Raw genomic sequence first — 24,390 nt, 5'->3', positions numbered from 1 at the left:
CTTACCCATTGTTTTGGTCTGCTGTGAGGTATTAATCAGCAGAAAAAAAATATGAACTTGATGTAAGGTTATGCAGGAAGAGTTCATCAACTGCAAGAGATGAGCCTCTGCCAAGCCTTTTTACTTGCTGCAAATGCAAAGAAAAATTTGTATACTTTATTTTTAGGTACAGGTTCAAATGTTGTAGTTATAACAGATTTTTGTGTTACCATACTAAAATGACTATCTTCTCTTAGTCTTAAGAGCATAGCAATTTCATAGTCCCATGTTTCTGAAAAGTCTAACTGGAATATTTTGTTACCATTAATATCTAAAAAGTTGCATTATTTGTTTAGAATGTTCTTTTAAAAAGTAAACTAAAGGACTTCAGAAAAAAATAAGGCAGACAAAGATTTCTAAATTAAGACAAGTGAAAAGATGATGGTGTCTAGGCAGCTGCTAATACAAGCAAGACATAATCTGATTTGGAACTCACTAGGCAAAGAACAAAAGTTGCATTAACAGTTCAGCCTAAATATATTACCCCAGAGGTATGAAATCAGGTGCTTTTTTTTTTTTTTTTTTTTGTGGTGGTTGCTTTTTTGTTTGTTATTGTTTTTTAAAGCAAACAAATCTCTTATATAGAAATGAGAAAAAAATTAAATTTTAAACAGAAATGCAACTTTGCATTGCTGTTCAATGCATTGTTAAAAGCTATTTGCAGTAACTATTACTAACAGTAAATGTAGTTGTCTTTATTGCATCCTAATAATATTTGATTAACCTTACTGAGTGTCTGTAACTTTAAAGATTATTTTCTTTTTAACAACCAGGTTCAACAGTCAATTAAAAGGCAGCTCTGGGATTTCTGCCTTTGACACATGAAATAGTTTGAAGCTTTGAAAGTCTGAAATAGTTGAATAACAAATCAACAGTACCATTTAGTTACAGTTAGTATAAATGTATATGTAGTGAAAAGAAGCCTGTTACGTAGATGGAGAAGGTAGACATAGAAGCCCCGTAGTGTTTTAGAGCAGACTTGAACAGGACATAACTTAGGACGACCAGAATGATTAGTCCTGTGGAAAAGTTGGAGTGAGAAATTTCTCTTGGGGGGTGGGGGTGGGATTTGTTGTCTAGCTTTATGAAGAATGCAACTTCTAAACAAAAAGAAAAATTTGTCTAATAAAGGGATGTGAGTGAAATTGTTAAATGAGAGAAGCAATAAAACTTTGGATAGCTGAGTATTTCCTAGTTAATATGAGCTACCCTTTGGACTTAGTTGAAGAAATCTGTGAAAACATTTACCAGGTAAATTGTTTTAAACTATAACAAACATTAAAATACATGCTGCAGGATTTTTGCATACTTGTAAGTGGTTTTCTATATTTAGGTTTTATAAAACCATATCGAAAATCTGATGAAAATGTTTGCTATAGGTATGCCCAGAAGGGTACACAGTATTGAGTATGATCTGAGTAATCACATTTGCAGCTGTGAGGCAAATGCTGGCTGGATTCCAATTCCAAAGTATGTGTTGCAATAATTACACTTAACAAAGTTTGCTCTTTCTTGGAGTCAGACTACAAGATTAGTTTTAGGAGGAAGATAACAGCTTGACTGTTCCCGATTGTCTATGAAGAATAAGTGAATGAAGTTGTCCAGGACTTGTTTCTTTGGGCCATTTGTGTCTCAGTTTATGTAGTTAAGATAACATGACCTAAAGTGCATGTTCCTGTTGCATAAATAAAGGAATTCCAGCTTTATTCAGAAGTATTTCCTAGTAAAGGTTAGATTTTTAGAAATAATATCAAGGTTCATATTGTAATTTTTTAAAAGAAATATTTGTGAATGTATTGTAGAAACTTTTAAGGCTTTTTTTTTTAACCAAAGACTTGAACTGTTTTGTACCTAATATAATAGAGAGGACTGAGCCAAAATTGCTTTAGTTTTGTCTCTGTGATTCAAACTGACTTCTGTCTCAAGTTGAATGAATGCAAAGGCAGCTTCTAAATTTAAGAGCTTATATTCTGCCAACTTGTCATATCCAAGGTGGAAATGTTGAAGAATGCTTCCTGTGTCAGGGACTACATTGAGTGACCTACATAGATCACTCACATGTGTGCCACAGGAATTGTACAGCAGTTAGGACAATCCTTTTGTGATGCCATGGTACAAACTATACTTAAATTCTATTCCTATATTTATTGCAAGTCTGGTAAAGATGGCTTTATAGAAAATGTTAAAGCCATTTTGAAATAAAGTCCCTTCTTCCCTTCCACAAACCCAGGGCTAATGATTTTATGTTGTGTTACATGACTGAATTGTGGTGCTACCTTGCTTGCTTCCTGAATTGCTGAGGAAGCTTGTGAGTTTAAGCAAGTGAAAGCTTAAAGAAGCTAAACTATATGTTGTTCAAGCAATATGATGTGATCTTCACTTAAAGGGTACTGTGTTATTCAGGAGATAAGCCAGAGAAAAGGAGGAGCATGAATTTAGTAGTTTGCTGTTAAATGGATTGGTTTATGCTGTTTGTTGTAAACTGTTGAAATCTAGTAAATATTTACTGAGAGTGTGTGTGTGTGTGTGTGTGTGTGTGTGTGTCTGTCTGTTTTGTGTGGAGGGAGAGAGAATGTTTGTTGTTTGTGATGTTTTTAATACTTGACCAAGGCCTAGCCAAAGTAGACTAAAGTTGGTTGGTTCAGATTTTCAGAGGCACAGCATAAAGCTCATCACTAGCACCTAGGGAACCTAGGGAACTAGCACCTATCACTGGGGACATGAAATGCCTTGGGGTATATGAGAACATTTTTTAAAAGTAATGGCTATGAACATTTTTTTTTTGTTTAGGGAAATAGTGTAATAATGTCATAAAAATTTTTTGAAACAGTTGAACACTTCTCACTTCACTTCAGGTGTAGCTTGCGTTCTTTTTCAAAATAATACTCACCCTGAAGGCAAAGTGTGGTAAACAGCAAGAGCCTTGCAGTGAACAAGCTTACTAAGATGTTTACCTGCCACAGCTGTAGCATCTCAGTGTTTGTGTTAATTTATGCATCTTTTCAATCTGTGTTTTTGGACTTTGCTTCTCTGCAAGATATTTTGATGCTTTTCTGTTTGTCTGAATGGAATGCTTGCTTTGTTTTAAGTTTTCAGTAAACTTTTAGTACATCTGTTTCCAGATTTACTTTAATACTTTCTCTTACCAAGGGTCACGATCAGAGCTCTACTCTTGCCCAGCACTCTGTTGAATTGACATTACCCAATCACCATCCATTCCACAGAGACTTACTTCGGTATGCTAAACTCATGGAGTGGCTCAAGAACACAGATTATGGAAAATATGAAGGACTAACTAAGGTATGTGAAGTGCTCAGGTGGTGCTAGAGAATGTGCATAATCTGCTATTCTTGAGAGTCAAAAGAATTGCCTGTGCTTATGTGCAAGTCCTTTTAATATTCCGTTGTATTAAGTTTAATTCAATGCTCCACTTTCCTTGCTGGTCTTTGGAATAGGAAACTTCTTGTTTGTTTTTTTTGTTGGTATTTGTGGTATCCTGTCTTTTTTCCCCCAAGATTCTATGTCTCCTTTCTGAAGTATTGTAAGATATTAACATCTATTTAAAACCAGTTTGTTGTTTTACAGTCTACTAAGAAAAAATAATGAAGCTATTTTCCTGTTGGCATGATTATTGCCTATGTGACATCTATTTCAGTAGACCTTCTTTGCACTTCAAAATATAGAAAACTTGAGTGGTCTCTTGTAAAGGACATTTAATGGAAGCATTTTGTCTTTGTGTAGGTGTAGCTTTTAGCTGTCTTTTTCAGAAGTGACATAGAGTGAAAAAATGACTACAGAAGTATAGACAAGGTTTGGATAGAAGTCAAGGAAACTTAGTCCTCACAGAGCAAGGCTTTGATTAAAGAGTCATTCTTAAAAACTCAACTGCAAGATTTAAATTACTCTTTGGAATAGTTGCTCTTTGTGCTTTCACTGGAAGGCAAACCATCAATGAATGGTTGACATTTTTCTGATCTTCTAAAAGAAATATTTGAGACTTAAATATTTATGTATTATGTGTGCTAAGTAATAAAATTTTGAAGAACATAGGAGAAAAGATTCTTGGGTGTTCCTTGTCCATAAATAAAATGTTGCTATAACCTTTGTACTATAAATCTAAACAAACCAGATAATATTCAAACTTATTTCAGTTGTTGTGCCTCTTTTTAGAATTTGAGCTTATTATTTTGTGCACATGGAATTGTGCCTCACGAAGTTTTCTGGTCTTTGGTTTTCTTTGAGAGAATAGTAGTAAGGTAATGTAATGTATTCAAGCAGATGAGTAGGAATGGTACCCTATTTGGAACATCTCTAGTAAAAGAGGCTACAGAGAATGGTGCTGAGTGCTCTCCATTCTACCCTTTAATTGAATTCTATGATGCTTCAGCACTATTTGTATGTCCCACACTGTGTATCTTTCCTTATGGAGGAGAAATATCAGTTTCTGTTTGCTTAATGAACTTAGTAGGAAAATTAATATAACCTGCTTTAAGTATAATGAATATATTTTTGTTTTGTGCATACTGTATAAATATATAAATACATATATAGACCAAAACAGTTTGTTTAGTAGAACTTAGGTACTTGCCATTTTGCTTGTTTTTATGATCTACTTAACTGTAATAGAACAAAATCAATATATTATACCTGATAACTAACTTTTATTTTTCTTTTAAGAATTATATGGATTATTTATCACGGTTATATGAAAGGGAAATAAAAGATTTCTTTGAGGTTGCCAAGATCAAGATGACAGGCACAACCAGAGAAGGGAAAAAGTTTGGTAAGCTTCCAGGATGGCTGTATCTTGCTTTGAATTTTACTGTTTACTTGTAAAATACTCATTACAGTTCCTGTGGATGATTTTATAATGGTGTCAAGTTGTTTTGTTTTGGCAAGTGGGATGAAAAATATGGTTGGTAATACTTCTGACTTCCACAAGACCAAAGTAGCATCACTGCAGTCTTGTGAAATGAGTCAATATAGAAGGATAAAATATGGTATTTCTCAGATTTTCAAAATTGCACTCAACTTCTAACAAACTGCCAACCATATTTGTTACTTGAACTATCCTGCTTTATTACTAGAACAAATATGAAAAATCAACTCTTGTAATTACAGAAAGCTTGGGCAGCACAAGCGTGTGTTCCTTCTGCTGTTTTTTCTGTTTTTAATGTTTTTGAGGTTGGATTTCGAGGAATCTAGTTTTAATGCTAATTCTGACTAAGGAAACCTTTTTATTTCATTGTGTTTTCAGTAGGTTACCTGAGTAAATTCTAGTCTGAGGTAGAAATCATACTCTGTTAACTTGTAGTTCTTTGTGTTTAAGGGGGGTTATGTATTGCTGCTAGGATTAAATAGCCTAATGTGAATATGGTTTTAAAAAAACCCAAAACTGATTGCTGAGAAAGTAACAATGATATAGGTGTATTTATATACTTTAAAAAGTGCAGTTTCAAAACTAGTTTAGAATATAAATATTTCCCACACTTCACCGGTTTCCAAATTCTAAATTCAGAAATTATGTGCAACTTCAACTACTCAGTTCTGCCAAGCCTATTTTGGGTCCTGAACTTGTGCTTTGAAGTTTGATGGTAGAGAACAGAAAAAAGTAATGAAAAGAAGCAATCAGGAGTGTGGTGAAGCTTGGTTGAGGGAGGGAGAAACTGGAAAGATAACTTTTGGGAAGCTGTTGGATATGGAGAGGAAATGGTGCCCTAACTAGACATGGTCACAGCAGTTAAATGCATGTACCTTAAAGATTTTTTTCACGAACAAAATACTTTATCCCAATATGAACCGATTTGTAAAGCATCCTAAACACTTCATCCTAGCATTCTTTTTGTGATTTGCCTTTGTGAGGAGACAGTTTTGGGTAGCATTTCTTGACTTCTATAAAGGTTTTGAAGTCATCAGGCATTTTGGAGAAAAGGGTTCTTCATAAATGTAAAGAGAAGGCTTCTGTCATGTATTTGTGCAAATTTCAAGCATGGTTGAAGTTTGCACAGAATAGCCAAGGAGGAGAGTAGCAAAGGGTGCTTTTTTTAACCCGTTCTCTTAGTTAGATTTTGTAATATTACATTTTCACAATCATACAAAAATATGTTTGCTTGGGTCTCGCTGGTGACCAACATGCAAAACTTGACCCAAGTGCCACTCTGAAAATTGGTAGGAGCTGGTCACAAAGCCAAAACTGAAAGCTAGAGCCAGTGGGGATTATCCTGGACTTACAAGTGTTACAAATGGTAATGAAACCATTAAGTAATGGTTATCAATGGCCACGTATTGAAGGCCACAAGAAAACAAATACTATAAAGAAATAAAATTGCCCTCAGTATTAAGCTTATAAAGAAGGAAAGCAAATCATGTTTAAAAAGCTGTTCCATATATAAGTGTGATTTCATTCCATCATTTAAATATAGTTTGTTTTGTAACAGCTTATAATGGTGTAAAATTTTGAAAGGCTTCTACACTGAAGGTAGTGGTTGTACTATCATTAGTTTCACATTAATTCAAAATACGTCACTTCTTAAAAGTGAACTTCTTAAGAAATAGTGTAGGTGCATAATGCTCCAGTTGTACTCTGACACTAAAAGGTCTGTTTCCAAGCTGTGTTGGTGTGTGTTCTTGCCTTTTGTTTTTTGTTTGTAGTTTTCTTTTTTTCTTTTTCTTTTTTTTTTTTCCTTTTGTGCTTTGGGAATAGCACTGCTGTTTGAATGCCTCAAACGCAGAAGGGATGCTGGGAGAATTCTGGCATTCTGTGCTAGTGCAAGGTTCTTTGCGTTTTTATGGCAAAAAAAATCTGGGTTGTGAGCATTCACACTTGTCTTAAGTAGTCTTTTTTTTCTGATCAAGCCAAGACTTTGAAACTTAAATACCATAAAATCAATGTGGGAAAGAGTGCTACTGCTGTCATACGTTTATATGATGGGGCTTCTCAAAAGCCACTGTGGCTCCCCTGGTTGTCCAGGGCTTGATTTTTGCCTGTAGGTCTTCACGTTCCCTTATACAGTCCCATGCACTTAGAAACTGAGGCTGATGAGGAACTGGTACCAATGCATGGGAGGTGCATATGCCATATATATATGGCCTAAACCTTTTTAATCAAAAACTTCCAACCCCCCAGCTAGGCTGGAATTAAATTCGTTTGATGTTATAATTGTCAGTAGTGTTGCCTACTTGAGAATATCTGGTATTTAAGACATGTTTGTGGCATTTAGAAGTATTTACTCATTCCTCTACAGTAGATTCTGCTTGCCTGCTCCATTTTGGGGGGCTTGTAGCATCCATCCTCATCAAAATCTTAATACCACATACTGCTTTTAGTGTATGTATGCAAATGCCTTTTACTGGTTAGGGACTCTCTGTTACAAATGCCTATTTACTCTAAATTTCGTATTGAAGTCCACATGAGGAAACTGTTCTATTCAGCAAAACATGGGGAAAATAATAAATAATTAAAGAGAAGACTTGGTAAATTTTTAAACTATATTTATTGTTTACATCTTCTCTGAACTTGCCGTCATCAAATTTTGGTGCAACATGAATACAAAAGATAAATCATCTTTGTAAACTTTGTGATTTGCAAACAACCCAAAAGGTTAGCCAATCTTGCTATCAAGGTGCATGATTTTGCAGTTTGGTTTGTTTTTTAAATTGAAGAGGTAGACAACGACTCAGTACAAAATTACATAAATATATTTTAATTTCTTCATGTCTATCATCGACATGATGATTGATCTTGGAAGCTGGGTCTTATGCAATATTAACTTTGACAAATAAAACCTGAATTTAATGGACTTCTCAATTTGGGAGAACTTAAAACACATTACAAACATGTTTTTTGAACAACACCCAGTGTAAGAAAAAGTAAAGTTTAATACCTAGAAACTTACTTTGTTTTCCATGTAGCTTAGATACTGAATTTCTAGAATAGTAACTCTCCAACTAAATGTGTTTGCAATGTAGTTACTTGCTGCTTATAGTTTTCCGCATGTTTCTTTCCAGTTAGAGCTTAACTTGCATCTTGTGCATGGTTTGTGCAAACTGCATTTTAACTTGTCTTTGTCTTTGATGCTTGCAACCTAATCCATCCCAGCTACACTGCCTCGAAAAGAAAGTGCTGTCAAACAGGAAACTGAGAGTGAGTATAACTAGTTGCATCAGTTGGTATTGTCAATGCATGTGTGTCATTGTGAAGATGTAGTGCTGCATCGTGGAAAATCTCCCTAACACTGAAGCACACTGTTCAGAATTAAATCAGCATTAGCAGAATCACTGTGATTCTGAATGTAGAAGTTGAATGTCTGCAAGTAAAGGCAACATCTTTTGGTTTTTCCATGCGACTAGTTCAGCCAAAAAAGGTATTTGTGCCTGAGAGGTTGTAGTTTCCCAACTCTTCCAGCAGGCTGAGGTTAATGACTTCTGTTAGATTTGTAGATTTTTTTGTGTCCCTAGACTAGATACCAACATTGAAATTAAATGGAACTTGAAGGATTGCTTTTATGTTTCTTTGAGGTGTGAGATGTTTACATGGGTGTCAAAAATTGACAATTTCTTGGTCTTCTTTGTTATTAGCCTTCTCCGTCCTCTTCCAGCATTTCCAAAAATTAAAAAACAAACAAACAAAAGACATACTTCTCACCTAGGAGAATGCTCCACATTATCGGAATGAAATGTCTGAATGTTAATTATGATCAAAAGGAAGGGAGAGCATTAGCAGTTACTATGGACCAGCTCCAGCAAAACACTAGGAGCAAACTATGTAGACAAGAGTATGTTAACAGCAAAAAGATGAAGCCCAAGAGGAAAAAGGGCCGGTGTGTTACACATTTTTTGAATTTTTTTTTCTCTCTTGTAGGTCAGTTCTTCTGGTTGTGCTCAAAGTACATTCACAAAGATCATTACTGGTCTTTGATTTCAAGGAGAATATCTATCCCAATGTTACTGTATTTCACAGGGTTCTTTTTTCCTTTTATACCTTTATCTATGCCTTATAATGGGGGCTTATGTAGATACATTGTACTTTGAAACAAGTATTTTAGTTACCTTGTAACAAGAAAAGAATGTGGTTATAGCAAAAGCATTTCCAGCTTAGATAACATTGAGTTATTTGTTTTTAATGTAGGACTAATAGCAACTCCTGATCTGTAATGAACCTGTTCTTGTGTATTTTATTCTGCCTTTGCTTCCCTCATGCATAGTGTCCTTATTTTACAGGCCTTCATGGAAGTTCTGGAAAATTGACTGGGTCTACTTCTAGCTTGAACAAACTCTCTGTTCAGAGTTCAGGAAACCGTAGGTCTCAGTCATCCTCCCTGCTGGATATGGGAAACATGTCTGCCTCTGACCTTGATGTGGCTGATAGAACAAAATTTGATAAGGTAATGACAGAATGTTCCATTGGATCCTGCTTATTTTTGTATTAAAAGTGGTTACCTGTTTTTCTTCGCTGAGGTTTTTAATTTTGTCGTCTTCCACTCAGCAACCCAGGGAGAAAAGAGGTGGCAGAACTCATGACTTACTATTAAAATAAAATGTTTTCATTGTAGCACAGAAGTCCTTCCTCAGGCTGTGACTAGAAAACTTTTAGTTGTGGAGAAACATAGTTTGTTTTTCCCAGTGAGATGAGATGGACTGTGCTGAAGATTCAGATACTACTTCCTAAGATATAACTACAAGGTGCTCCAAGTTCTATTAAGTAGAATAAGCCTTCTAAAGCTTACTGTAGATAAAAACTATAAAAACCTATGTAAAATTTGTGTTACTAACTGTTCATAGTATTCAGTGTATTCATAAAATATTTGTCTGGTTTTAGATATTCGAGCAAGTATTAAGTGAACTAGAGCCTCTGTGTCTGGCAGAACAGGACTTCATTAGTAAATTTTTCAAGCTACAGCAACACCAGAGCATCTCAGGAACTGCAACGGTATGACTTGATTCTGTCACTGAAGTAAAAAAATATTGAACAATCCTCTTAAGACACCCATTTAAAAGCTGACTTCTGATTTTATCTGTCAATTATGTGATCCAGATGATCAATATTTTTTTTTCTCCAATAGAAAATCTATTACAGAAGGACTATCAGAACCATACAATCAAAGTATTTACTACTTTGGAAAAAAAAAAGGGGGGGCATATAAGAAAGCAGATAAACACATTGATTTTGTCAGATAGACTAAATATAGAATTAGAGACAAGCTTTTGGTTTCCTTATTTATACTGCTTGTTCTTACAGAATGAATCAGAGGAAATGGATGGAGGAACTTTATCTCGTTCATATACTTCTGGTGTCCCACAGACAATATCATCTGAGTATGTACTGGCATATAAATTTTTTCTCTGTAATCAGAAATTGTTCCCTATTAGTGAAAATGAACAGTCAATCCTTGACTTATACCTAGACACTGAATGTGTCAGTAAACATAAAAATTTTTGTATATGGGATGGACATTTCTGTCTATAGTAGTTTAAAAAAATGATGCTTAATTTTCTTATAGTTTGCAAAGTGAAACTAGGAACTGTAATATGTAAAATATGCTTTGGAACATATGCCTTGCTGAGTTCTGAATTTGACTGCATGGCAGCTTCCACACAGAAAATCTTTTCTGTAATATTTTATACCTGTGACTATTAGTTTTTTACTCTGTGGCACTGGCACTTTTTCTCTTCGCAGCGTTCTGAAAATAATGAGACTTGTTGAATGCAAATAGGACTACTATATCAAATAAATTTATCCAAAAATGTTATCAAAAGAGCATGTAAAATAACCTAGTAAACTGTCAGAGTAATACTTTTATCTTATGCATTTTTAATAGGAAGGACATGATCCGACAAATGATGACAAAAATATTTCGTTGTATTGAACCTGAACTGAATAATCTTATAGCCCTGGGGGACAAGATTGATAGCTTTAATTCCCTTTATATGTTAGTTAAGATGAGTCATCATGTATGGACGGCTCAAAATGTGGACCCAGCTTCCTTTCTCAGCACAACACTTGGAAATGTTTTGGTGACTGTCAAAAGGAACTTTGATAAATGCATTGTAAGTTCTTTAGTTGTTCTAATTAAACTAACTATAATATTGGAAGCCCACTCCTACCAGTCTGATTTTGCTTTTCTTTATAATTAAATTTTTGCTTTCAATTTGAAGTGAAAACGAGTAACTTTGATTGCTCTTTTACAGGCCAAACCTTAAAAAATATAAAGTCATTGGTTTTTCCTTCATTACAGTTTTCTTCAATAATTACCTGTTTCTGACAAACATGACCCCTCATTCACTGCTGTAAGCTAGCAGACATTTTTAGTTGTTTGTTTAAACTTGTACTGAGATCAATGTAACTGAGATTAATGAAGTCAGTCAAGTAAACGGTAGCTCTCTGCCTTTTTTACGTAGCAAAATAAAACCTCATGGGCTTGTGAGAATTTTGTTTTTCCCCTTTAAGCATGACATACCAAACAGTCATCTCTTCCATTTGAGATGGGATTCCATTGTTTCTGTCTTAGATCTATTTTTTATTCTTTTTATAACACTAAATAAGTAAACAGAGGAGACTAAAATCTCCTAAAAAGATTTTACTTGCCTGTCTTTCTTTTTTCTTTCCAATTATTTCTTAACAAATTTTTGAGGGTAAAAAAACTCAAACTGGTTAGATATTCTAAGTGAAAGATAAAATTATTTCTCTGTTTGAATAAATGTCAGTTTTTCAGTATGTCTGCATTTTTCTATTCTTTTACTAGCTGTTAAATGGTCTGGAGTCATATATTAGGGGCTAATTCCTGTTTTTGTTTTAAATTTAAGAGTAATCAAATGAAGCAGATGGATGAAGTAAAAATCTCAAAGAAGAGTAAAGTTGGGATCCTTTCATTTGTTGCTGAATTTGAAGAGTTTGCAGCCCTTGCTGAATCAATTTTCAAAAATGCAGAACGACGAGGAGATCTAGATAAAGCCTACATAAAGCTTATTAGAGCTGTTTTTGTCAGTGGTAGGTTTTCTGAGATTATCAGTTACTGAGATTATTGTCTCCTTTTTATGTACAATTTTTTCTCCAATTATGGGGTGATTTTTTTAAGACTATTGTGAGCCGTGTGACTGATCTTGTGCTAAAATTTTGGTTATCTCTTATCAGTAGGAGAGCAAGTGTAAACCTTTTAATAGTAATATATTTCTTAAGAGCAAACAGTTGGTATTTCCCTTTGTACATTACTGTAAAGTAACTTTCAGTTATGACAAGGGGAAGTAGGAGACACTCTGGAGGGAGAGAGGAGGTGGCAGCAACACAACATGCTCAGTCTGAAGTGGTTTTCTGTCTTTTTCTCCTCCAGTGTAGCTTAAATGAGATGAATCTGGACTGGACCCCTGGCATTTGGCCGTAATACTGTTTATCTTTGCATCCCTGTCAAAAATAAATCACTTGAGTTCTATGAATTTGACTCTTGGACAATTGGTGCTTTGTGTCCTAGCCTGACACAGCAGAATGTCTCTCCACTCCTCCCTCTTTTCCCAGGAGCAGTAAAAAAACAGCAGCAGCAGTCCTGCTCTAGAGCAAAAATTGTCATTTCCCCTTTAAAATGGGGGGAAACAGATGGACAGACCTCTCCATGCTGATTTATCTACAGATTTCAAACAACTCCACTTATTATAGTTCCCAACTACTGAGATTTACTTCTTATTTAGGGGAAGTTTGAGCAAGAGAAGTCAGTAGAGGCGGTCTGAGGAAATTATAGGGAAATCATGGAGACATTACTTCATAGTAATATATGTAGTCAACATATATGTAGTCAACAGGAGCACCCCAGCTGTCAGGACAGTAAATTTTGAAAATGTTTATTTCATTGCACTCAACTTTTCTGTCCTTAAGAATGTACTATTCAAGTGATAAAACTAAGCAAGCACCAACAGGCAGGCAAAACTATACAATGATAACTTGTGTAGGAAGAATTTAGAAAAGCATGTTTTTAAAGGGGTTCACAATTATTCCAGTTTGACTGGCACCAAAAAAAGAAAATTTGTTTCAGACAAGCACAGATTAAGGAACTATGATGGAGGAAGATGAGAGAGATGTAAAGAATGAAGATGAAACAAAGTCAAAATAAAATATAAAATTAATGAAAGCATTATTCAGTGCAATAGGATATTTGATTTGCAAGTAGTGTTTGAAACAGGTCACAAAGATGTATTACTGCAGATAGAATTGGGGGAAGAGGTTAGAAAATTGGGGGATGAACAAAATTGGCAGTACCAGACTTCCTAGTTGACAATCCAGTGTTCTGACTGAAATTAATTTGTGATCTTTATTGATACTGTGGTGCCCAGGGTCACTTTTCATGGTGGGCATTCTGGTAATCTTAGCAAAAATTATTAATGAATGAACAAGCATAGAGATATAATTGTGCTTTTTGTTGAAGCCATCTTCTTTCAGCCTGCTTTTAGGTATAGTAGGCAGTATTTTAACTGTCTGGGGTATTTTTTTTTGGTGTTGGTGGGTGAAAATAGACTGATGTGCAGGATTACCAATTTTTTTATTAAATTAATGGATTGACAGTAACTTCCTCCATAAAACTAATAAGCTAAAAAAAAATGGAGATACTGGAAAGTGCATTTTTAAAAATTTGGTTGTCCTTTTAGTATTTTTAGTATTTTGCTTCTTTTTTCTTTCAGTTGAGAAAGTAGCTAATGAAAGCCAGAAAACACCCAGAGATGTGGTCATGATGGAGAACTTCCATCGTATTTTTGCCACGCTTTCTCGCTTGAAAATTTCCTGTCTTGAGGCTGAGAAAAAAGAAGCCAAACAGAAATACACTGATCATCTTCAGTCATATGTAATCTACTCACTTGGGCAGCCTCTTGAGAAATTAAATGTAAGTATATTTGAGTTTATATACATTTAAATGGTACAGAGTAGTCTCAAGTGTTTAATTTGCACTAATTTCTTTGTCACTGCATCTGTCATAATTTCTATTCTATTATTTTAGACTTGAGTGTACCTGGCAAGAGTGCTCTGCTTGTAAGCAATGAATAGTACTGACTAAACATCATTGAGTGTTAAACAGACAGCTTTGAGGAAGAAAAAAGCAAGAGGCAAAGTGAGCAGGAGCTTTGGGGTAATTTTTCCCACCTCAGCTGCAAAGAGAATTGCTGTAGATTCTGAACTGTTCAACAATAAGAAAAGTTTTAGGAAGGTTCTGTATGTCTGAAGTTGAACTAAGTGTTAAACTGAATGCTGACTTCTGTTCAGATTCATTTCTGCCCCCAGAATGTTTCCTGTTGTTATTTATTCTATTATAAGCAGGATTTCAGCCATGCATTTTCAGAAAAGTCTGAAGATGTATCCTCTTTTTTAAAAAGAAAATGGTTTATTGCTGCCTCCTGCTTACTGTGGGTTGAACCTTGCCAGCACCTAAGCTACCACATAACTTGCTCTCTTCCCTTTCCATGGGCAGGACAAGGGAGAGAATAGGAAGAGAGAAAAATGAGAGAGCTTGGTGGTGGAGATAAAGACAATTAATCAGTGAAGAGGAGAAAGAGAGAAAGAGGAGGGGGAAAAAAGAAAAAAAAAAAAGATGCAAAGGCAGTCACTCACAACCTCCCACAGGCAGACAAATGTCCAGCCAGTTTCTGAGCAACAGCTACCTTGAAGACAAATACCACTTTCACCTCATCCTCTAACCCCGATTTTTAGAGCTGAGCATGATGTTACATTATATGGAATACCCTTTCACCAGGTTGGGCCTCTTCAGCAATAACCGAAACAGTGTGGTGTGTTACCAGTCTTGTTTTAGCCACAAATCCTACACGGGGTGCTATGAAGAGTTAACTCCATGTGGCTCTAAGGGCATGCTCATAGGCTTACTTCCCTCCTCATACTACACTGAGCCAACACTGAGCAGGGCAGTCAGAGCACAACTACAAACAAAAATTGCTGTTGTGTAGTTATAGTTTAAGTAGACAAATTCCTGTTCAGATGCCTACTCAGTTTGTCCAAAAGATCAAATATTTTTCCTGGCTACATTTTCATTAATTGAGGATTTTGAGGCTGATTCAGTATTAGATATAAGGTTGCAAAGAAAAGCTCAATTTTTCTTCTAGAAATTATTATTTTCACCTTACATTAGTACTTACAGAGTGCTGTATTGTTGGGCTGTGCTTCAGTGTTCATGGCTGAGTACTACTTCATGCCCAGTTGAAAAACGAAACCAGGAGGAACACACAATAGTCCTCAAGTATAATCAAGGCTTAAATTTACAAGAATATGTGTAGTTAATTAGATTTGTGATAATTAATGCTATTATTATTTGTTAGCATTTTTTTGAAGGTGTTGAAGCTCGTGTGGCACAAGGTATACGAGAGGAGGAAGTAAGCTATCAACTGGCTTTTAATAAACAAGAGCTTCGTAAAGTTATAAAGGAGTATCCTGGTAAGGAAGTGAAGAAGGGATTGGATAATCTCTACAAGAAGGTCGATAAACATCTCTGTGAAGAAGAAAACTTACTTCAGGTGAACTAAATTGTGACTTTTCATTTTTACACAAAGGTTTTTATTACTGCTTTTGCAGATTCATTCTATGAGGAGTGCCTAGTTTCACCATAACTGAAAACCCATACATTTTGAATGGAGTTTTTACAATCCTGTTCTGATTTTATTTGTCATTACATTCATTTGAACTGTTTTGGCAGAGATGGAGTTCAGAAAGAAACCTTCTTTATGATTCCCTAGGGGTCCATTAAGTGATCTTTGTTCTGCAGAATACACAAGTTGAGAGAAGTAGATTTAGAGGAACTGTTAACCTGATGCAAAATGTAGCTGGTAGACTATGACAGAATATACTTTCAGTTACATCTTTTCTAATATTTGTTATATTTATACTGTGTAAACTTTCTCACAAGTAAATGATAATTAGATTTAAGACCTAAAGATGTATTATAACTTCTAAAAAGTCTGATATGTGAATCAGTAGCACTGATCTGCTTTGGGGTGCTTTCTTTAAAGACAAAAACAGTACCTCTTTTAGGGCAGCCTCTTCTTCTTTACTATTTACTTTGCAGATTTGGTAGGAATCCTGTACACATTAAAGATCTTAAACTTAATGAGTAAAAAACCTCAACTTTTTACATTCAGCAACTCATGCTTGCTAACAGAGTTCAGTAAACTTTACTTTTAAAATGACAGCTGCACTGAGAATAATTTATTGTGCCAGTGTGTTGTGCCAGGTGACATGTCCTAAAGTTTGCTTTCTTTGGCAGGTTGTGTGGCATTCCATGCAAGATGAATTTATACGACAGTACAAGCACTTTGAAGGGCTGATAGCTCGCTGCTATCCTGGATCAGGAATTACTATGGAATTCACTATACAGGATATTTTAGACTACTGCTCCAGTATTGCACAGTCTCATTAAGTTTTAAAAAGAAAAGCACAAGCTAGCAAAGTTTGTGATGTCTGTGTATAAAGGAATTAAACACTATAAATGCTATTTGTTTTTAAAAGGTTGATTTCCTTGTGTATGTGTAGTTAACTGCTATGTATATTAAGTTACACTCCTGCTTCAAGTGTCTCTGAGAGCAGCATGAAACATTTGGGGATTTGTGACTCTTCTACTGGGTTAAAGTACTGTTTGAAAGGATTGATTCTGCAAAACACTTTGGATATGGTTTTCCCCTTTCCCTAAGGCTGAGATATTTCTGTTTATAATCCCTTCTCTTGCTAAAAGCAGTAAGCACTACCTTCACAGTATGCAAAAAGGTTACTACTGGTTTCACTAATACTTTGTATCTTGGATATTGTTTAAGCATTAAAGACTATCAAAACTTTTCCCTTCGTCATTCTATAAAGTATGGATGTGGAACTTTATGCAGTGGGAATACTGAATTCATGTTCTGAGATGTGATTATGGTTATAATTCTTAATTAAACTGTTCATCATATTCTTTATTTCTATGGGTTGTTATTTCAAAAGGGTGAAAATGCAGTATTTCCATTGTTTTGTCTCTGGGTACTGAAGTAGAATTACTCTATTTCTTAACACATTTTGTTTTCTCCTCCTATTAGTATGTATGATGTAGCATCAGTATACTCCCACCTCATGTAACCCCTTCCTCCTTCTCAAGCTTCAGCTGCCTTGTGATTTCAGGACTTGGCAATTTCCACACGCTGTACAGATAAACTAAGTTGTTGGATAGAGGTGAGGTGGATGTAGAAAGACATAGGCCCAATAAAGGTAAACACAGTCAGAGGTAAGATTTTGTTTGAAGAGATGCAGGTGCAAGTATAAAAAAGAGTAATATGAGAATGCTATAAAACTCCTAAGAAAAACCTGCTGGATGGCAGTTTAGCAGCACTGAGGTACCTGGGTTTGGGTAAGCATACTAACACCTCAGTTGTGTACCTCATTCAATATGCGTTATCTTTTGTTTACTAATAAAATACTTGATCCATGTTGTGCATAACCGCCCTCCGCTGTCTCTGCACATGCTAAAAGTCAGGCACAGCAATACCAAGAGGAAATATGGGCCACACTTGATAGAAATTCCCTTAACCTGGTGCAGACAGCTTGTAAAAGAGGAGTACCTGTCCCTTTCCATCACACACTTCAATCACTTAAGTCACGGCCACTACACTGCAGGCAGCTCCGTGATGGGCAGGGAAGGGCAGGGAAGGCAAGAGGCAAGGCAAGAGGCAAGGCAAGAGGCAAGGCAAGAGGCAAGGCAAGAGGCAAGGCAAGAGGCAAGGCAAGAGGCAAGGCAAAGGCAAAGGCAAGGCAAGGCGTTCCGCCCCTTGGGCGGGGCCCTTCTTACGTCACCCGCCCCTCGGCGCGCGGGCTGCCGGTCGCGCGGCAGGGGCGGGGCGCTGGGCGGTTGGGTCGAGCGGCAGCGGGGGGCGGGGGGAGGAGGGAACGCGTGCCCCGTTGCCGGGGTGACGCTGCGGAAGCGGCGGTTGCTCCGCGCGCCATTTTCAAACGGGCGGTGCGGCCTAGGAGGGAGCGCAGGGGCTGCGCGGCGGGAGCGCCCACCTCAGGGAGCGCGGCGGCGGTCGGCAGCACTCGTGTCCGCCGGAGCTCGGTGTCCTCCTGGGGAAGGCGGAGGAGGGGTAACGGGGTCCCTCGCGGGCGGGAGGGCCGCAGCGGTTAGCGTGGCCTCCCGCAGCTCCGGCTGCAGCCCTGAGGACACCGTAGCGGTGGGCCGCTTCCGTCTGTTCTGCCCCTGGGCAGTGCAGCGTAGCTTGGGCAGGCTGTCCCAGCCTTTGGTCTGCACGCTGGTCTCGTTTCCTTGGGGTTCTGCACACCCCCTTCCCCGCCGGAGCTGCGCCTGTGCCAAAGCCGCACTGAAACATCTCGGCTGCTTAATGGCTCGCCCGGCAAGAATTTGCTTTTAACGGTACGTCTGGTGAGACCGAACGAGGGGAGGGAGGGTGGAAAAAGTAAAAAATAAACCTGTTTCAAAGGGACTGACTGACTCTCTGTAGGTGTAGTTTAGGGTTGCTGAAAGGTCTAAAGCTTCTAGTTTTGGAAGATAAATAATGAGGAGGCTTATAACGAATAGAGTTCACTTGTACTATAATGTAAGTTTCAAGGATTTGGTGACTTTTTAAAGAAGATGTTTGGTTTTCTAGAGCAAGAGTTGTCTTTCTATGGACAGACTGGGGACACTTAATAGCAAACGTGCAGTCTGAATTTTTAGTTAGAAGTGAAGTGCCAGCAAATCAACTTGGAAACATTCTGTGGCAAAACAAGCGCAGGCTCATTCGGCGTATCTTGAAAATGGTGTTGCAGTAACAGCGTTTCACAACACAGCGTTACTAGAGTCAAATTGTCGGTCCATTAGGAGTCTTTTTTACCTGCTTGAAAATAAAACGAGCTCCTTATTGGAGAATGAGCTACATGACCAGTAGTTAGAGGACAGGAACTGAAGTTTTGCAAACATATTTCACACACGGGTGAAAACCAAAGCCCTTAGCATATCAGTTCTGATGAATGAAAAGTTCATTTTGTTTTTTCTCTGACCTGAGACTGAAAACTGCAGTTCATAATTGATCTTGGTGTTACTATTATAGACTCAATAAATAAGTTTATTTCATAGCACATTAATTTGTCTGTGCTAATTTGTCTGTGCATTCCACTGATAGCTCTGTAGTTTTATTTTTCTTCCATGCGGGTCAGTGGCTGTCTTCCGTAGTTCTGCTTTTTTATTATTACATTTTCCCATAGATAACACAAGTACTGCATCTGCACCACTTCTTAACCTATACTCACCATTAATTTTGCTGCATTGTGTTCAGACTGAAAGCATTTATTTGCTAAAGCTTTTCTGTTTCATATTCCACATGGTTAGTCTAATGCCTGTTAACATTAATTATTTCACACAATTTTATGCAAATCAATTCTATACTTATAGCCTAAAGGAACTGGATTTAAAATTGCTCTATTCCTTATCTTTCCTATCAATGTTCAGTTTTAGTCATTGGTGATTTAGAACAACATGGAAAAGATCATAGGTCCTAAATTGTCTATTTCACAAACACCTAGGTCTTCAAAAGGCTGCTCACAACCATCCTGGCATGTCACAAAATGAAGCACATGAAAGTTGTCATCTTTAGCAATCTTTGTGATCAAAGGAGGAACAAAAAAATGAGGCTGTTGGCTCTGAATAGCTCATCTGTGAGTAACTGAAAGATGCTCTCATTTAGACATCTGGAAAGTTCTTATTGAAAGTATCCTATGATTTTTTTTTCTATTTTCTGTTTTGCATGTAAAATGGAAATTCTTTCTGGTTTGTAGCAGCACTAAATTACACATACTATTTAGCTAATGAATGATTTGTGAACCATTTATGGATCTAACATAGCCCATCTTGTAGAAAATATTAAAGTTGTTAAGAGTGCTTTCTAGTACTTTACAAAGTTACAAACAAATCTAGTAAGTCCAACTTACCTTTCATTACAACTGAATTGTGATTCATCTTTTAATTCACTATTAAATTTCTTTGACGAATGGGGTATTCTGTATGGAGTTGACTGGGTAAGAATGATGTTGAAAACTTGGATTTCCAAAAAGCATTTGAGAAGGTTCTTTGCCAAAGGCCTTTACGAAAGCAGGTTTTTCAGAAACAGAGAAAAGTTAATTTTAATAGCTCAATAACTGGTTAAACAAAAGGGTAGGAATACTACATTACAGTGATTATACAGATTTTCTGCTGTACAGCTCTAATCAGTGATCTGAAAGAATGCGCTGAACAGCAAAGGACAAAATATTCTCATATGTGTTAAGAGTAGTCCAAGGGTTGCATGGGAATGTCACTGGACTGAGTAAGAAGTGGGAATCAAGGAACAGTGTTAATAAAGGCAAAGTTATATACATCATGGGCTCTAAAGTTGCAGTTACCACTCAGAAAAAGAGAAGTTAGAGTCACTGTGAATGTATCCAATCATGTTAGGAATTATGAATATTAAAGGCTACAGCAAAGAATCTTGGATTTAGCTGAATCAGTACAGCAGTTCATATCTTGATTTTATGTTTCTAGAAAATCAAATTTTCATGGTGGTGAAGTTACTTGATACTTTTTGATGTCATGGTAAGACTAGTGACAGATTAGGTTTAAGGTATGAGGTGTGGTTGTCTTTAATGACAGAGGTCTGGAATTGCTGTCACAATTTCTTTCCAACAAAGGGTGTGCAACAGCTACTGTCTTTGATATCTTTGATATCTACTGACTTTAATATCTTTGTTAAGTTTACTGAAATAGAAGCTCCCATTCCTACTTTCATTCCTGGACATAGTTTGGATCTATATTCCAGCTGCTCATTTCTGGACTAATTTTGGATCAGATGTGTCTCTAGGGAATAGAAGATAATGCCCTTTCTTCTTTGATTCTGGTGGGAATAGTATATTGAATTAAAAATTTCCAGTCTTTAGGAAGGACAGTGATTCAACCAGAAAGCTGTTGGTAACATCTCAAGATTAGAGTATGAGTATTAGAAAACTGCTCTTCACTTAAAAGTCCATTGCAGTGATTTAGCAAGATCTTCTGTCTCTTCCTAGCCACAGGTGCTGGAGTGGTAATGTTTGCTCATTTATTTTCTCTACAGTTACTGTAGAAAAACTTTATTCCCTTACAAGCTGTGACACAGTTCTCTTCCTGTTATTTCTTCTGTAAAACTTTGTCAATATGATTAGTAGAAAAATCCTTCCTCTTTCCAAAACACAAGTTATTAAGTGAAGTCCAGTGAAGCATTTTAAACTAATTTAATGTTTTTAAGTGTTAATTTCTTAAGAAGATGGGCTCAAGTCATGAGACTTCAGTATTCTTTTCTTATTCTACCTCTAAATCCAGAAGGACATAATAATACAAAAATTCTTCCTCTCTCAAATGTACATAGCAAAATGAAAATTTGCATCTGGATTCAGATACAAGGGGCTGATCAAGCCCCTTTTAGATCAGGTTAGTGAAAAGATAACCAGTAAAAAAAAAAAATAAAAAATCATACCTCTGATCCTTGAACAGTATTTTCCTGAAAATGATACAAGTAGAACTAAATATACTGGTGGGTTTTTTTCCTATTTTCCCTTAAGGAAAAGTATGTTTAAAGTCAATCTGTCTTTAAAATTTTACATATTTTATGCAATTTTACAAATGGTTGGCATAAGTTATGTTCATATTCCCTTGTAAAGCTTGAAAGTGAGATTTATATATGAAAGAAAAACTTAGATATTATGTTAAATTAAAAAGAAAAGCCTTTCAGTTTGCATTGTAGAAGATACCATGGTGACCGTGATTCAAAAAAATCACAATCTAATTCTTAGTCTTCCGAAAGACAGATGTTCCCAGAGTTCAGTTCTTACATGTGGAAAATAAAAATCTATGTTTGCACTCTAGGTTGTTAGGAAAGAGAAAACTAATTGCCAGGACAAATATTTGTTTTAAAATAAGTATGTAAATATGTTTAAACCTTTTTGGTTGCTCAATGATTCTCTCTTGTTTTGCTTAAAATTTAAGGACATGCTTATGCACTGTAATCTCCCCACAAAGATGTTTTTTCTATTACTTTTTTCTGTATTATTTCTTCTTTAAAGGACAAATGCTGTAACAGAGTCTTTTGCAGGTGTCCTGTTTCTCTTGAATGTGGCCAAAGCTGCTTTGGAGGTGTTGTTTGCAATGACTACAACTGCAGAGAGAAGGTTTGTTAATCTCAGGAAACGCCTGGATCAGCTGGGATATCGACAGCCATTGGGAGTGGAGAGTTTACCTTTGGTGGAAAAGCTTTTTAGGTATTCAAAAGGAGATTCATTAGAAACCTTAGTAAAAGCCATATAGTAGTTACTGTTTGATTTCTGAAGAGGGAATGCTTAGTCTGAAGATTATTTTCAAGCAATGGTATTTCCGAGCTGTGATTCATTTCTTGCATATGATGAAGTCAAATGGGTTTGCTTAAGTGATGAGAACATCTTAAGATCATTTAATTCAGTAGTTAAGCATCTATGGTCTAGAAAAACTCATCTTTCTAACCTCATGAGAGCTAAGATTAGTCACTATTGAAACATGCTTAAAGGGCACACTCTTATACTTTTTATAAAAAATAATCCTGTTGTCTGTACTGTGACTTAAAATCAAACATTCACAGCTCTGTTTTTTATTATCTCATTTGGAGAAGTTAAAATTTGCTCTCTCTGCCTGTTTTGCAGAACACATAACAGAAGAAAAATAAATTTTCAGGTGACCTTCTTACTATAGCTGCTATTTCATGGTTTTGCTGTGGTTACAAACATAGTGGTTTCCATAGTAATTCAGTTATATTTGACCAAACATGAAAATGTAAGAATTCTGGTTCTGTTGCTCTCTAGCAGTCTTATGGAGATGGAAGAATCGTAGGCTGGTGTGTAATCTGCCTTCAACATTAAGTCTCATTCTGGTGTCTAACAGACCTGCTATTATAGTCACAAAAGTGTTTGTAGCTACTTAGCACTGATCTCTGTTACAGAGCCTCTGACCTCCCTATAAATACTGATAACCTTCTGGCCTTTTCAATTCTTTACTTAATTTATTCTATGGTAAGTAATGCTATAACTTATGTAGTGCTTGGAGGAAAAAATCTTGCAATTTTTGAATATCTCACTTTATGTGGAAAAGAGAATGTATTGATTTATCAGATGTAAACTCCTGATAATGCTTTCTAATCCTGTCCTTTCCTATTTGCTTTTTTTCAAGTGGATGATTCATGTCTTTCAGTTTTTCTTGCACAGATGTTTTCTTTGCCTTTCTTTGAACCCATTTTTCTGCAGTTAACATTGTCTCAGGGAAAAAGTTTTGTTTCTCAGGTCATAATAAATATTTGTATCTCCAATGTACAGACTGGTAACATTTCTGACCTGTCTGATGTTCCTTTATTCTAGTGACCTAGTTCGTACAACTGAGAGCTTGCGAAGTGCAAAGTTAGCTGCTAGAAAAACTGAAAAGGAATGCAGCAATTATGATGTGATTTTGGAACCCTACAAATCAGAGAATGCTGCACTTACCAGGGAAAATAATGAACTACATTTGGAAATACTAAAACTGAAAGAGCAATTTGATCGTCGTGTTAAAGGTAATACAAAAATTATGGTACAAATCCTTTAAGCCTTCTGTGCCAAGATAAAATTGCAGCCAAATCCTTCTCCAATTTCATTTATCAGTACTTATAAGTGAGTGTGAGTGGTCATTGACTTTGGTGCCTTTGAAGGGGTCATGCACAGAGATTTCTCATGTAGTTAAAGAGCTTTTGAGGTCCACAAATCACTATTTTAATCAAACATGAAAATGTGAAAACCTATATACTTTCATATTTTGAAATTATACTTTTTAATTTTAAATGAAATACTGTTGTTAATATGCCTTTATTCTACAAAGGGCTTTTAGTTGTGTAACATGTATAAATTTTTTTGTCTGTGTATATATACATATATGTAAGTGTATTTGAAAATGTCATGTTATGGAAAAATGTAGGGCTCTCTCTTTTTGTTTATTTTGCTGTTACTAAGAAAAAGAATAATGAATAAGAAATGTAATACTGCTTTTTCTCTCTGTTGAAGATTTGAAAGCCTCCTTAAGAAGGGTTGAACACGAAACAACTGACTTGAAATTTCTGAACAATCAATATGTACATAAAATTAAAATGCTGGAAAAAGAGAACAAAGGCAAGAGTGAAAAAATTCAGCAGCTTCAGGAGAAGAATCTGCAAGCAGTGGTGCAAACACCTGGTGAGTGTAAATTACCATAGATATTTTAACTTTTTTTGGCTCTCCAGAATGTTATCTTTTGTTTGTTTGTTTGTTTCTCTAAGAAAGGAGTTACTACAGTAAAATAGCTACCAAATAGAATAACATTA

The 24,390-nt window shown here is 36.1% G+C and overlaps 2 protein-coding genes across 15 annotated transcripts in view; both read left to right on the top strand.

Annotated features, from left to right (window-relative positions):
* EXOC1 (exocyst complex component 1) overlaps nt 1-16,968 on the top strand; it is a 29,582-nt gene extending 12,614 nt beyond the window's left edge. For 4 of the 13 annotated variants that reach the window (XM_071743496.1, XM_071743495.1, XM_071743494.1 and 1 more), the window contains 11 exons: nt 3,190-3,339; nt 4,717-4,822; nt 8,138-8,182; nt 9,259-9,422; nt 9,857-9,967; nt 10,277-10,353; nt 10,857-11,085; nt 11,842-12,025; nt 13,702-13,901; nt 15,343-15,537; nt 16,284-16,968. In XM_071743496.1, coding sequence (XP_071599597.1) covers nt 3,190-3,339; nt 4,717-4,822; nt 8,138-8,182; nt 9,259-9,422; nt 9,857-9,967; nt 10,277-10,353; nt 10,857-11,085; nt 11,842-12,025; nt 13,702-13,901; nt 15,343-15,537; nt 16,284-16,436 — 1,614 coding nt within the window. In that variant the 3' untranslated portion in view covers nt 16,437-16,968. Of the gene's footprint in view, nt 1-3,189; nt 3,340-4,716; nt 4,823-8,137; nt 8,183-9,258; nt 9,423-9,856; nt 9,968-10,276; nt 10,354-10,856; nt 11,086-11,841; nt 12,026-13,701; nt 13,902-14,015; nt 14,128-15,342; nt 15,538-16,283 lie in introns of those variants that run through there. The other 9 variants (XM_071743491.1, XM_071743490.1, XM_071743492.1 and 6 more) reach the window with 4 other exon arrangements.
* Nucleotides 16,969-17,937: 969 nt separating this feature from the next.
* The window catches only part of CEP135 (centrosomal protein 135), a 35,118-nt gene continuing 28,665 nt past the window's right edge, over nt 17,938-24,390 (top strand). Inside the window, exons 1-5 of one of the 2 annotated variants that reach the window (XM_071743488.1) lie at nt 17,938-18,410; nt 19,559-19,690; nt 22,132-22,297; nt 23,420-23,610; nt 24,095-24,262. In XM_071743488.1, the coding sequence (XP_071599589.1) occupies nt 22,185-22,297; nt 23,420-23,610; nt 24,095-24,262 (472 nt within the window). In that variant the 5' untranslated portion in view covers nt 17,938-18,410; nt 19,559-19,690; nt 22,132-22,184. The remainder of the gene's footprint in view (nt 18,411-19,558; nt 19,691-22,131; nt 22,298-23,419; nt 23,611-24,094; nt 24,263-24,390) is intronic. The other variant, XM_071743487.1, reaches the window with a different exon arrangement.

The sequence above is a fragment of the Heliangelus exortis genome, chromosome 4, assembly GCF_036169615.1.
Source record: "Heliangelus exortis chromosome 4, bHelExo1.hap1, whole genome shotgun sequence".
Taxonomy (NCBI): domain Eukaryota; kingdom Metazoa; phylum Chordata; class Aves; order Apodiformes; family Trochilidae; genus Heliangelus; species Heliangelus exortis.
The sequence above is the reverse complement of the archived record's forward strand: the minus strand, read 5'-3'. Positions and strand labels throughout refer to the sequence as shown.